Genomic DNA, 13,163 nt, shown 5'->3' on the forward strand with positions numbered 1-13,163 from the left:
CGTTGGTGCCCGTCTGGTTGGAGCTTCAGTGGCAACAGTGGCGAACATTATGCGGGTATCGAAAGGCACTGTGTCCAATGTCACGAGGGCATACACAATTTATGGGCAAACGACGTCTGCAAAGCACAACAGTGGTCGAAAGACAATCCTGTCAGATGGGGACCGGAGGGCGTTAAAACGGATTGTAACAGCTAAAAAGAAGACCACTGCAATGAAAATTACATCTCAATTCCGGCCTACAGAACCCGGTTTCATCGAAAACGGTGCGACGGGAACTTCATAAAATGAAAATTCATGGCAGGACCGCTATCGCCGAACACCTGGTCACAGCAGTAAATGCGAAAAGGCGTATCCAGTGGTGCAAGGACCACAAGGTGTGGACTCATGAGCAGTGGAAACACGTAATGTGGTCCGATGAATCGACCTTCCCCTTGTTTGCAACAACCGGTCTTATTTACGTATGGAGAACACCGTCGCAGGCCTGATACAGATTGTCTGCTCCCAACTGTACAGCATTGAGGTGGTTCTGTTACAGTATGGGCAGTGATATCGTGGTTTTCTACAGGTCCCATCATAGCCCTGCATGGAATGATGAATGCTAAGGCGTATGAGGCCATCTTGGGGGACCAGGTTTTACCCATGTCCCAAATATTGTTCCCTGATGGTGATGGCATCTACCAAGATGATTTGGCACCCTGTCACGCTGCAAAAACGGTGAAATCATGGTTTGAGGAGCATGACCAGGAGCTATCAGACCTTCCCTAGGTCCCACAATCACCAGATCTGAACATCATTGAGCCATTGTGGTCTGAGTTAGAAAGGCGAGTTCGGTCTCATTACCCTCCACCAGTATCCCTTAAGGAACTGGAGCATGTTTTGGAGGAACATTGGTACAAAATTCCACACACCACGATTCAGGAGCTGTATACGTCCATTCCACGTCGGATCCAAGCTGTTTTGGACGCAAAAGGAGGCCCACACTATACTAGGTATGATTTTCACACTTTTGCGATCGTTTTAGATTTTTTATCCACCCCTGTATGTCAGTCGAACTCTTTAGTATAGTACTAATCATGTGTCAGAACGACTCTACATAAGGCCCGATGCTCGTTCTGGGACGCTCTATCATGCATCATCTCAGAACGACGAAAACATTTTAAAAAATCCGCCAAAGAATCAACAAGGATTGTTTCACGATCGACGAAATTTCAGGACAGGAGAGTTGGAATTCGTGCCAGATTTTCAATAAGGATTCGCAAAGACACGTTGCCGCTAAGTTTGTTCCTCACCTGCTCACACAGATCTGGGTATTTTGGCTCTTACGAGTACATTATCGTTCCCTACCCTCCGTATTTTCCAGGTTTAGCCCCGTGATTTTTTTTTCATTCTCGAGAATGAAAAATCTAAAAAGGAGGCGTTATGATGATGTGGAGGGTGTAAACAGAGCTTAGCAGAGGACATCAAAGTTGAAGAGTTCCAGAGATGCTTCAGTGAGAAAGAAGACTAAAGAATTGCATCGTATCCAATGGAGATTATTTTCAAGGAGACAAAGTATTTTGTAGTAAATTAATAACTAACTTATTTTGGGTTCTCCCTCGTATAATCAATCTTTTTATTCATTTCTCTATATTTCTGGAACTTGCTCCTTAGTATCGGAATTTGCCATTCTCATTTACTTACTTTTCTTTCTTAGTACCCGCAATACACTTTATTCTTTCTGTCGTGCAACTCGAATGTATTTTTTCCATAACCTGAAGCTGCATTTCGCCCGTTAAAGACTCACTTCCATCCATAGTTTACGTAGTGTCCTAGTAGATTTTGCTTCCTATCTTTTTATTTCCACTGTATTTACTCCCAAATAAATCAATATTTTTTTCGCTCTCCTCTTGCCACCTTTATGTCTATTGTATATTTCCTCTCTTTATCGATTTCTCTTAATTTGCAGTTGAACTTTCTACGCATTATTTTACATTCTTCAGTACAACTTGGTTTTCATACTTTTACTTCCATAGTATGCCGAAGTTCCTTCTATAACCCATGCTTCTTATTGTGCTACCTTCATAGTATCGTACCTTTCCTCGCAAATTCAAAATAACTAATTAATTCAGTTATTTTCTCTCAACTGACTTCAAATCTGTTCTCTCGTCTTCACTTTTAAACTTTTGTCTCCTACATTCCTTATTAGATGTATATTTCAGTGGCTTCCACCCCAGTCAGCACAAGATCATGGTGTATTTTTTTTTCTTACCATTAGCATTCAACAGATTTGATATAGGAATTATATGCGTTAATACTATCCCTTGATGGTACTATGTTTCTATATTTCTTGTTCTAGTTCCATCATAACACGTCATTCAGAAGACAACTTTCATGTAAGTATATATACACAATGTAATATCACTACTTAATAAAAAAATATATATATATATATTCCTATTTCTTTAATGCCTTCATTATACGCACATTCAGTCTTCATTTCCTCTTCTATACAACTCTTTTGGGGACGCGTCCCCCTGTCCTGCCGTCAGAGTATATATATATATATATATATATATATATATATATATATATAGTCAGAGTATATATATATATAGTCAGTTCCTCATGAACTAATTTATCTGTAGATGTAAATTAATCCAGTCTTGTTACACTCACCAATCTACTGATGTACGTTTACAGATTGCAGTAAGAATCTGACAGGGCGATTGATGCCGAGAAAACTGAAAACTACTTTCTTTGAAGAGGGCTGTATCCGGGTCTTATTGGATGGGGAAGTGGGAATGCTTCTACTGTTTACTAGGATCACACAGTGAGCTATAAGATTATATATTTCTGTTAGTACGTCCGTACTGTATACAACTCTTGAACGTACGGAATTTTTTTACAATATATAGGAACAGTGATAATCTCAACCGAGTTCGTTAATGGACTCAACTCGTTAACGTCTTAGCGGGTAACGGAGTCTTTAGCGGTGGCTATCTATAGTCCTTATCCCATACATGCAATCGAATTCTCGAATTCTATTTCTTTTGAAATATATAACTCGACAGAGTTTAATAGGGTCAACCAGTTAACAACTTAATGTGAAATTGTGATTATTCATATCTAATCCATGGAAATATTTCCATGAGCCTCTGTCTTTACCAGTTTATTCATAATTTTAGGCTGTGTATCATGGCAGTATACCTAACTTCGGCCATCGGTCACAAGAGGATCGTAGAAATCATTTTTGTTGAGTATACAGAGGGAGAACACTTCAGGCTTTCAATCAGTTCGTTACTGTTTCTTAAAAGGTGAATAGAATTCACGACTCTTCACTCCCTCCAGACGTCACAATTTCAAACTTAATCTAGAAATTTAAAATTACACGTAAATATCTTCTTAAGATATAACCACATTTACTAAGTAAACACTTTCCATACTTATTGAAAGCTGAAAGCTTATGATAATCTGAAGTATTTGTAAATGTTACAATTAAGGATTTCTTTCAGAAAATTAAAAACAGTTTTAGGTTTTTCGACCTTCAAATCTCGTATTTTCTTACTTGAAGATGTGTCTTGGGAACATGAACAGCACGCGTGTCCTGGCACTCGTAACTTTGGAGTCTGATTATGGAAGACGTTTCTATGATACAAAAAAAGAGAATGAGGGAGGATCAGAAACAGGTGTAACAGACAAATATTTCTATAGTTTCATCTGTTACAGAGAAATAAGAATAGTGTAGTAATTTTAAAAAAAATGGAATTGGCAACTGTGCAGTTTCACCTATCCGCCACTTCCGGCTTTAGTTGTAGGTAAACACAGATGGCAACTCGTTCATGGTGCCGAAAATTTGCGGCTGGTAGAGAAAGCGTCAGCGATGAGGAGCACGGCATCAACAGATTTGAACACAGCTCGCGTGGAGATGATGATTCCGAACAACAAGAGGATTACGTTACGGATCTCGCTCCAAGCGACTTCCACCTGTTCCCGCCCTTGAAGCACCTCGGAGACAGGCGCTTCGCTTCAGACGAGGAGGTGAAACACTTCGTAATAACGTGGCTGAATACGCAAGGACAGGATTTTTACCAAGAGAAAATCTTCAAACTCATCCCACGATTCGACAAGTGCCTCAACCGATATGGAAACTGTTGAAAAATAACCTAGCGTATATACTATATGTTGGCTGTATAGGTTGTATGAAATTATACAAGTTTCACTGCAGGCTTTGTAACCTTACTTTCTGATCAGCCCTTGTATGTGTCACTACTAAATATACTGTTTGAAAATGTCTTAAACGTCATTTGAAGTTTAAGGACAAGCAACTTATAAAACTGAACAGGCATTGAGCATTTCTTTTTAAACTATTTTCAAACAATATTATCTACAAAATGTAACATGAGTGACACACATTTAACGCTTTACCAGATAATTTATAGTTTTTCCCAAATATTTTGACATCCTTTCTTTCCTTCAAAATAAACGAATCAACAAATTGTCTGCAATAAGTTTAGATACAAATGTTGAATGGTGTCGCTCAGGTAACATTTTCTACAAAATGTTCTGATTTCGTGTTTCACTGAAAAGAGAAAAACTACATAAGAACGGAACCCACTGCACGGAATTGTTGGATTGTCTGTACTAGATGAGATGCTCCCTTGCCTCGAATCAACACAACCTAGCATTACTACATTCAATTTACTCCTAACAAATGTAACAATACTGAAGTCAACCAATAATACAGCACCCATCAACGTCTGTCTTTTATTAATTTTTTAACTACAAATTATAATCTGTACACATCAACCACTTAAAATTAACACAAACAAGGAGAAAATAAAGATTGATTGATAAATATTTATGGAAAGTGACTGTATTGATTAGAGCATTAACAATCAACATACATGGATGTATTCTCCAAATCCTCTTTTCCATTATTGCAATGATGAAATTTTTTCTACAATACTTTAGTCCACTAACAGCAGCCGCGGGTGGAGAATACAGAACATTGACAACTTTTCATCCGAATGAATTTTTTACTTTTTTTTTTCGGTGCTAATAAAAAACTAGAAGTCACTATCAAGTGTCAATCCTTCCACTCTTTACTCCTTCCACTTGTTCTTGTCGTAGTCCCACTTGGAAGCCAAACCAGTAATTGGACCCGCTTGCAACAGAACCATTCTCTCCAACTGGGCATCCACACTCTCACGGGTAAATGACTGAGGCCACTCTTTCTCATACACTGAAAAGTTTAAAAGAAATGTTTCATTACTTTCTAAGCCCTAGTTAAACCAAGTATTATCGAACTATTTAATTGCCACTCATCGCTTTTCTTATAATTTACCATTTATAACGATTTCTGTTTTCGTCTATTACATACATGATACACGAGGAAATCATGTAGAAGGAAACAAAAGAACGAGAGAAAGAAAACACTATTGAGTAGCTTTTATTTCACTTGAAATTCTGGTCTCTGAAACTTGCTTACACTTTCAAATTTTCGGCCCTCCTCACGGATGATACAAATACGAGTAAAAGTGATAGAAGTACAAGGGAATGGTAGAGCAGTGCAGGAACACCTTGTCGACTGTTCGCCCTCAACAGGACAAATGGTACTGTAGAGACGTGTGGCCGGCAGCATCAACAAAGTGATTCTGTATTGCTCTACCCCGGTGAGTCCATTTCTTTATACTTTCACCATTTTTACTTCTTCGTAATGAACAAGGCTCTACGCAAAAGCCAAAAGTTGAAAGTACAAGGAATTTTCAGAATTTCAGGTAAGTGAAATGACTGTTAAAGATGCCAGAGCATGTTAGCATATTGTGAGTAATTTTTATTGTCATTTTGATTTTTGCACTAAATGCTCATTTTGTCCGTCCATAACTTTCTTTAATTCTTTACTTTGTTTCTGCTATTTCCCTAATATTTTATTTTAGAACAAACTTGATATACTAAACTTAAAATACAAAAAATTACTAAATGGTATAAGTGGCAACATCTTACTTATAGTTTTATTTATGTAAACTGCTAAAATATCACCTCAGTATAGCAGCATAATAAAGCAGAATACGAACCGACTTTAATGTAAAAAACATTGTTATAGGATAAATCTATATTTAAAACGTTCTATCTACGAAGCACATCCAGAAAGTAACTTTCCCACGCGCCCCATAGCTAGGAAACCGTATGTTGTTCGAAGCGACTGCATGCACATGAGACAGTAAGGTCCTAGCATGGTGCATGCGCCAGCGGAACTTCCCTAGTGCTCTCAGTAGCGTCGTTGCAGTGTTGAAGTTAAACGTTTCTATTCCAGCTCCCGCCGCGTGTGAAGTGCGAGCAGTGATCAAGTTTTTGAATGCACAAAGCATAGCGCATAATGCAGAATGGTCGCTTCACAATAAAGGAACTTACAGGCCAGTCACCGCAGATTTCTTGCTCCTCATTGCAGACCATTGTCATCGAGCCCCTGTTGTTTAAGAAGTTGTGTGCGAGGTGGGTGCCGAAGCAACTGACTCCAAACCACAAAGCAAAGCGTATGGGGGCGGCATTGACATTTTAGCAACGATACAGCTGACGATAGATTTCAATCGGCGCTATGCCCTGCATTCAAAACTATCACTGCTTGTATTTTACAAGCAGCGGGAGCTGAAATAGGAACGTCCATCTTCAACCACTGCAACGACGCTACTGAGAGTTCTGTCGGCACATATGCGATGTTAGGACCTTACTCTCTCATGTGCACGCAATTATTTCCTAACTATGGGACGCGTGGGAAAGCTGCTTTCTGGACGCGCCTCGTACTTTCTGGAATAGTGTCTGGAATGAAGTGCCAAACGTTAGACGATTGTAATTTCTCTCTCCTTCACTGTTTTTAACTTTTCTAAAAGGGACCGGGACCCGTTTACCCGAAGGTATTTTCAGTAGAATTCTTTTCAATTCCTTTGCTGCGATATAGTTTTGTCTTTTAATAACTTTAAGTATTTTTGGAAATTTGAATGAGAACTGGCAAATCTACACAAACTTTGGAATCGACCAGCGAAAACGGCACGTTTCCAGCATTTTAATATTATAATTATATATTATATTTTAATATTATATATATTACTACATAGTTTATACGGTTTACCCAACATTGTTAGGGTCGTCAAGTCTAGGAGGCTTAGGTGGGCAGGTCATGTAGCTAGAATGGAAGAAAGTAGAAACGCTTTCAAAGTCTTGACTGGTAGACCCATAGGAAAACGACCATTAGGAAGACCTGGGCGCAGATGGGAGGACAATATTAAGATGGATCTCGCAGAGATAGGAATACAAAGTAGAAACTGGATGCAATTAGCTAAGGATAGAAGTCAGTGGAGAGCTTTTGTGAACGCGGCACTGAACCTCCGGGTTCCATAGGCCATAGAGTTAGTTAGTTAGTTATTATATATATTACAGGAAAAATAAATTTAAGTTTTACGTTTTTCTCTTTTCGACTATAGGAGACGATGATAAAAGGATTGGATTCGAGTTTAGCATCCTGTTCAGTATCGAAGCTTTATTGGACCTGGATCTATAGCTTAATGTGGGATCCGAACCACCTGAGCTCCCGCCGGGAAATGAACCCTGGTTATCTACGCTATCGACACAGTCACGAGGAAACTCACGATGATAATGAAATCAATAGAGAAATGTTTTACCAGTTATTAAAGTAACGGTGGAAAGTAATTACTCATAATCGCAAAAAACACCGGAAATTAGATTTTATCTTCAAATCTATGACAATCCATTTGAAAGAGTTCGCGATTACGAACAGCACCAAGTATAAGTTATAGTGAACGATACAACTAATTAACTCATTCATCATTTTCTTTGAAAAGTATTAAAGGGTACGATGCAAATAAAACATTTCGTTACACTACACATTAAAAATTATTTCCGGTATTTTTTTCGGAATCTTAAATACTATTACTTGATTAACAAATAGCATGTTATATATACCCATTTGTTTAACACGTTGACTGCGATTCACAGGCTTTCTATCTTTATATTTGAAGCCGTCTGTATTACTGGTGATGCACAAGCACATAGGTTTAAATGGTGAAATATATTTTACGGCTTCAGAAAGATGTTCGGTATCCTTGGTTTCCGACTTCTAAAAGTTTTTTCCCCAGAAATTATTTGATCATTTTGATACACATTTCCCTCCAATAAAAAATGGCCCGCCGATGCATCTTCAGGGTGTATACTAAGTTTCAATTTCAAAATTTCAGTATATTCAGTATAACTATCAGCAAAATTCTAGTATCTAATATAATGATTTTTTAAAAAAAATTCTGTAGGAATAATCACACTCTTGATGATTTTAGGGTTGTAATTGTTTTACCATCAAATGAATATATTATTTTTAATAAATTTAGTTAGCCTTGTTTCTTTTGAAATACAAAGGATTACGTATATGTAGTTGCTCATGAAAGAGCTGAAATCTTTACATAAGCAATGTGCCACATTCAAACCAAGCATTTTAAAAATGGCCTTCAGTTCCCATCATTGGGCATACTTCTAGACTAGCTTGTTGCCTGTATATTGTACTTGAAGCATTGCATATAATGTGATGCATCCATTGTTATACGTGAAATATTGAAAAAAAAAAGAAAAGAAAAAAGGAAAAAGCAGAAACTGAAAACAGTATTAGTAGAAAAGGGAAGTTAGTGACTATCTGCAACTCTTAAGAGAGATGGCGTCACCTCTTAACGCCGGATCATTAGGGAAAATCACAATTCATTATTTCAGTAATTGTATTGTATTACGTAAGTATTGTTCTATAAAATCACTTTTTTATGATCTGAAGCTCAATTTCATTTTTTCCTTTGACCAACACGCTCAAATCATGACTTTGATGGCCCGTAGACACCCTGCTTGGAGGGCTGATACAGTGAGTCAAGAGCATTATTTGTATTATCTAAATGTATTATTAAGTTATATTATAATTTGTATAAATAATTGTATATTAATCTACATTCTAGTTATAATGCAAGATTGTTATTACTCTGGATTTTTGGAGTTCATCCAAAAATCCAGGGTAGATTATAAAAAATGATAATATTTGTATATTTCATAATTTTTCCAGTATGTGGGTCAAAATTCCAGTATATTTTCAGTATTTCCAGTATCAAAATTATTTTCCAGCATTTCATGTATTTCCAGTATTAGTCGACACCCTGATTTTACCTGATTTCGCAGTCAACGTGTTAAAGAAGTTCCAAATACACGTATGATACCAATTTCACACTGAAACCATGAAATATGAGATTTGAAGAAATGGCAGAAGTTATAGTTAAATGCAGTTATTATTGTGGCACGCACCACAGGAGCTATAGGAAACCCAAGAAAAACTTAAGGCCGCGGTTCTAACGACTGAAGACGCAACTATTCTTTAGAATACAAAGAAAGAAAAAGAAAGACATTTGTAACAATATGCAAACATCCATGACATAAGAATCTTATTATTCGTTGCATATACTCAACAAGATAAAGAAAAAGAAAGGATCTCCATACATACCAAACTTATTCATCCATATGTAAACCCAAAACGGCGCAGTCATTATTATTAGTGATATTCCAACGATAGTCTTCCACCGACCAGTTGGTGCTTTGATTTCAGAAAACGTTTGGCAGAAGCTCGCTCTGTACAGGGCTTTTTTCTCTTCTAAAGTCAACTTTGTCCAATCGCCTTTCTCCTTCTCACGCAACGCCTGAAACAAAATTCATTAATATTTACAAGTATACATAAAAAAAGGCACATGTAAAACTTTAGTGTAATTTATGTTAAACCTCAATAGATTAATGTCTCATCTTTAATAGAGGAAGCAAATCGAGCCATGATTGATCCAATTAGCGTGACTTTATTTATTTTTCTTTTAAGAATTTACGCATATTTTCTATGTATCATCCTGCAAATAACAATTCATGTAACAATTAATATTGGTCATGTGTTCGAACTTATATTCTGACATGGAGTAAATTACATACGCAATAGTGATGGGTAGTGTCGGAGGAATGAAGAGATAGAATCTTTGAAAGAAACAGTTTGGGTTTGGCTGAATCAAAAGATAGGTTCACTCAGGATAGCTGCTGAATTTGGTTGATGGAACCAAGGAATCGAACAAAACACCGAGAGCAGCTAGTCTTTCCAAGTACTGGTTAAAAACCTGAGGCACACGGCTAGAAACGTGAAGTTTATTTCTGTTTTCCTTTCTTTACAACACCGCAATTATTCTGTTGACAGACAGGAATGACACATTTTTTTAAAATAATCTTTTAGCATTTGTACTGAGTTGCCAGAACAACTGATCTTTTTCTTTTACCCCATTAAGATGAACGGAAGTTTTGGAATGATCTAGAAACTTTAGATGCGTCGCCCATGTATATTAAAATTCCTAACTAAAGTTGAGAAGAAAAAAGAAACCTTTTAGCTGACATAAAGGAACGCGTTGTTTTTTTTAACACTACAGTAAACAGCTGTCTCCCAAAATATTTTTTTCTCGACAGTAAATTCCTTTATCAAGTCGGAAAATAATCTACAAATATTTAGCAGTCTAATAAATAAATAAAATGGGAATTTGACTTTAGAAAATATTAAAGGTATTTTTAAAACATCATTTCATCCGGTATATAACTGCAGACTGAAATCTCGGGAGAAAAAATGAAATATTAAGGTTGGTGTAAATGGACAAGTTTTACCGATAGATGTCACTACAGTCTTAGTTTTTTTTTTTTTAATTTTCAATTTCTCTTACAAATTTTTCGGGAAGAAACTTCATAACCTATGTAATACGCATAATTATATATATATTAATTAACTACATTCATTGCTAAATTTATATATATTATTTAAGTACATTCATTAAGGTTAACAAAGTATAAAGAAACAAGACGACTGCATACATTCAATATTTTTCTCCTTTAAAAAAAAAAAAAAAAAAAAAAAAAAAAAAAAAAAAAAGACCGAAGATAGTTCTCATTATTTTACGGCCACACACGAGAAAAAAAATAGGGAACAAGCTTGTAAGTTTTGTGGTTTATTCCATGAAATTTTAGACTCTAGCGTCTTTACCACCCCGGAGAGGAATTTAACAGACAATCCAGTGACTGATACGAAACAGACCATTTATTTATTTTAAGATTGTTACTTGTAGCTTGTCACCAAGCCACTTTCAAGAAAATAACCATAGATATAACAGACGAACTGCGGTTTTAAACCGTGGGTAAACCATTTCCCAAAACTAGCTAACATGCACACAGTTTAGACTAACTGGGAACATACTAACAAAACAGAGATGTTTAAAACGTTGTCACATTTATAAGAGCAATAAGCACGCGAAATTTTAATGTATAAATAAAGCTTTGCTACTAAGAGCATATAATGGATTAAATAACATTGCCGCGAGAGGGATAACACTATTTAGTATAGAGACGAGCGAGAATAATGAGCTATATAATGGATTATTAGAATTAGACGCGTAGAGATGTGGCAACAGTTAAACACATGTTAGAAAAAAGCTGCCTCAACGCTGTGAATTTGACACTTCGGTTTGGAAAAGAAGAGAAAACAACACAAAATCGGCTACGTAAGGGGTCCAGAATGGCTTGCCATGACGCTACAAAAATATTTTAATTATTTGACACATAAGCGGAAAACACAAACCGCATGGTGACAGAAAAGTAACACGACTAAGTTTTGTGGTCATTTTAAGAAATTTTCTCAAGACTCTCCGGCGTCTCTCGATATTTATTAAGACAAGTAACATGTACCACAAGTAGACATAGTCCCCAAGAGCGGTCAGTCTGCAGCCGCAAGAGAGAGAGGAAAAGAAAAGAAAAGGTCTTTGAAAAGCAACCCTAAGAAAAAAAAATCACAGGACAAGGAACGTAGAAAGAAGAGGGGGCAGAAATACACAGGAAGAAAAGTGGGGGAATTTTCTTAACTAAAATTACTGTAATACGTAACAATGATCAAAATTGAGTATATTTTATACGCAAATCTAAACAAATAAATGAAGCACTATTTCTTTAAAAGGATTTCCGTATGTTTGTCTGTCTGTCTGTTTTTCTCTCTCTATTTTTATGTAGATGAGATCTATATATTATGTATAATCATATAAGTATTAACAGTATCAATTTAGTGCTAGGCAAAAGATCATTCCTAAACTAGTTAAAAGCTGTACATAATCGGTAAAAAAAATATTTAGAATAAAATATTATTATTATTATTATTATTATTATTATTATTATTATTATTATTATCATTACTGGTAACTAGTATTTTGCATAAAGAATTGTTAAAAAGGAGGATCATTTTAGTTGTGTATTCATGTAGACAAACATTTTATAGGGATACCTTAATTATCATTAGTCTTATTTAACCAACAAATATTATAATTACTAACACTATCAGTGATAAAAATATTGTTTTATTCAACATTAATAATACCACCATTATTATATCAAGATAAGATTGTCATAGAAATATAAATATTCGTATTCCAGTAAGTAACGTCTGAGAAAATCAAATTAAATTGTCACAAAAGAATATAATATTTAATAAATCGGGTTTAATAAATAGTAAAATCTATACTTGAAAATAAGATAATTTCGTAAGGCATTCACATTTGGCACTGGAAGATCATTCAAAATTGGTAGCGCGGCAACCTCAGCGGGGTGTGTCTGGCTAAAGAGGGTGACTTTGAAAAAAAGAAAAGGGGAGGTCTTTCTTAAGAAACAGGAGAAAAACCAATGAAAAGAGAGGGTGGTCAAGAAAAAGGAGAGAAACCAATAAGACAGAAAATGAAACTTACTAAAACAAAATAAAAAGAACAATTATTGGTTAAATTAGACAAGGGGTGTGTCAGAACGTAGAGAAATGGTCAGAGTGTGTAAAGGACAAATAGGAAAGGAGAAACAAAAATGAATAAGTAATTAGTGTGAAATGATAAAAGAAGAGGACAGAGAGAGGACAGAAAAGTTTTGAGGGTGAGAGAGTTAGGTGGGCGAGATCATCGAATCGGAAGTCCAGACTGGAATTCAGGGGTAACAACACGTTGAATAAGACATCGCGCCCTGAGCGTTGAAAGACAGTTTTAGTGGGACAACTAGCGATAAAAATGCGGAAGGCCGCAAGAGTACGCTATTCTCGGGCTGTAACAAAA

General features: G+C 36.1%; 1 protein-coding gene across 3 annotated transcripts in view; it reads right to left on the reverse strand.

Moving 5' to 3' along the window:
• Positions 1–4,729: 4,729 nt before the first annotated feature.
• The window catches only part of LOC145669829 (cytochrome c oxidase subunit 4 isoform 1, mitochondrial-like), a 34,904-nt gene continuing 26,470 nt past the window's right edge, over positions 4,730–13,163 (reverse strand). For all 3 annotated transcript variants that reach the window (XM_081738183.1, XM_081738181.1, XM_081738175.1), the window contains exons 3-4: positions 9,518–9,710; positions 4,730–5,221 (exon numbers count right to left, since the gene is read on the reverse strand). In XM_081738183.1, the coding sequence (XP_081594309.1) occupies positions 5,082–5,221; positions 9,518–9,710 (333 nt within the window). In that variant the 3' untranslated portion in view covers positions 4,730–5,081. The remainder of the gene's footprint in view (positions 5,222–9,517; positions 9,711–13,163) is intronic.

Source organism: Thermobia domestica, chromosome 2 (assembly GCF_964235325.1).
Source record: "Thermobia domestica chromosome 2, izTheDome1.hap1.1, whole genome shotgun sequence".
Taxonomy (NCBI): Eukaryota; Metazoa; Arthropoda; class Insecta; order Zygentoma; family Lepismatidae; genus Thermobia; species Thermobia domestica.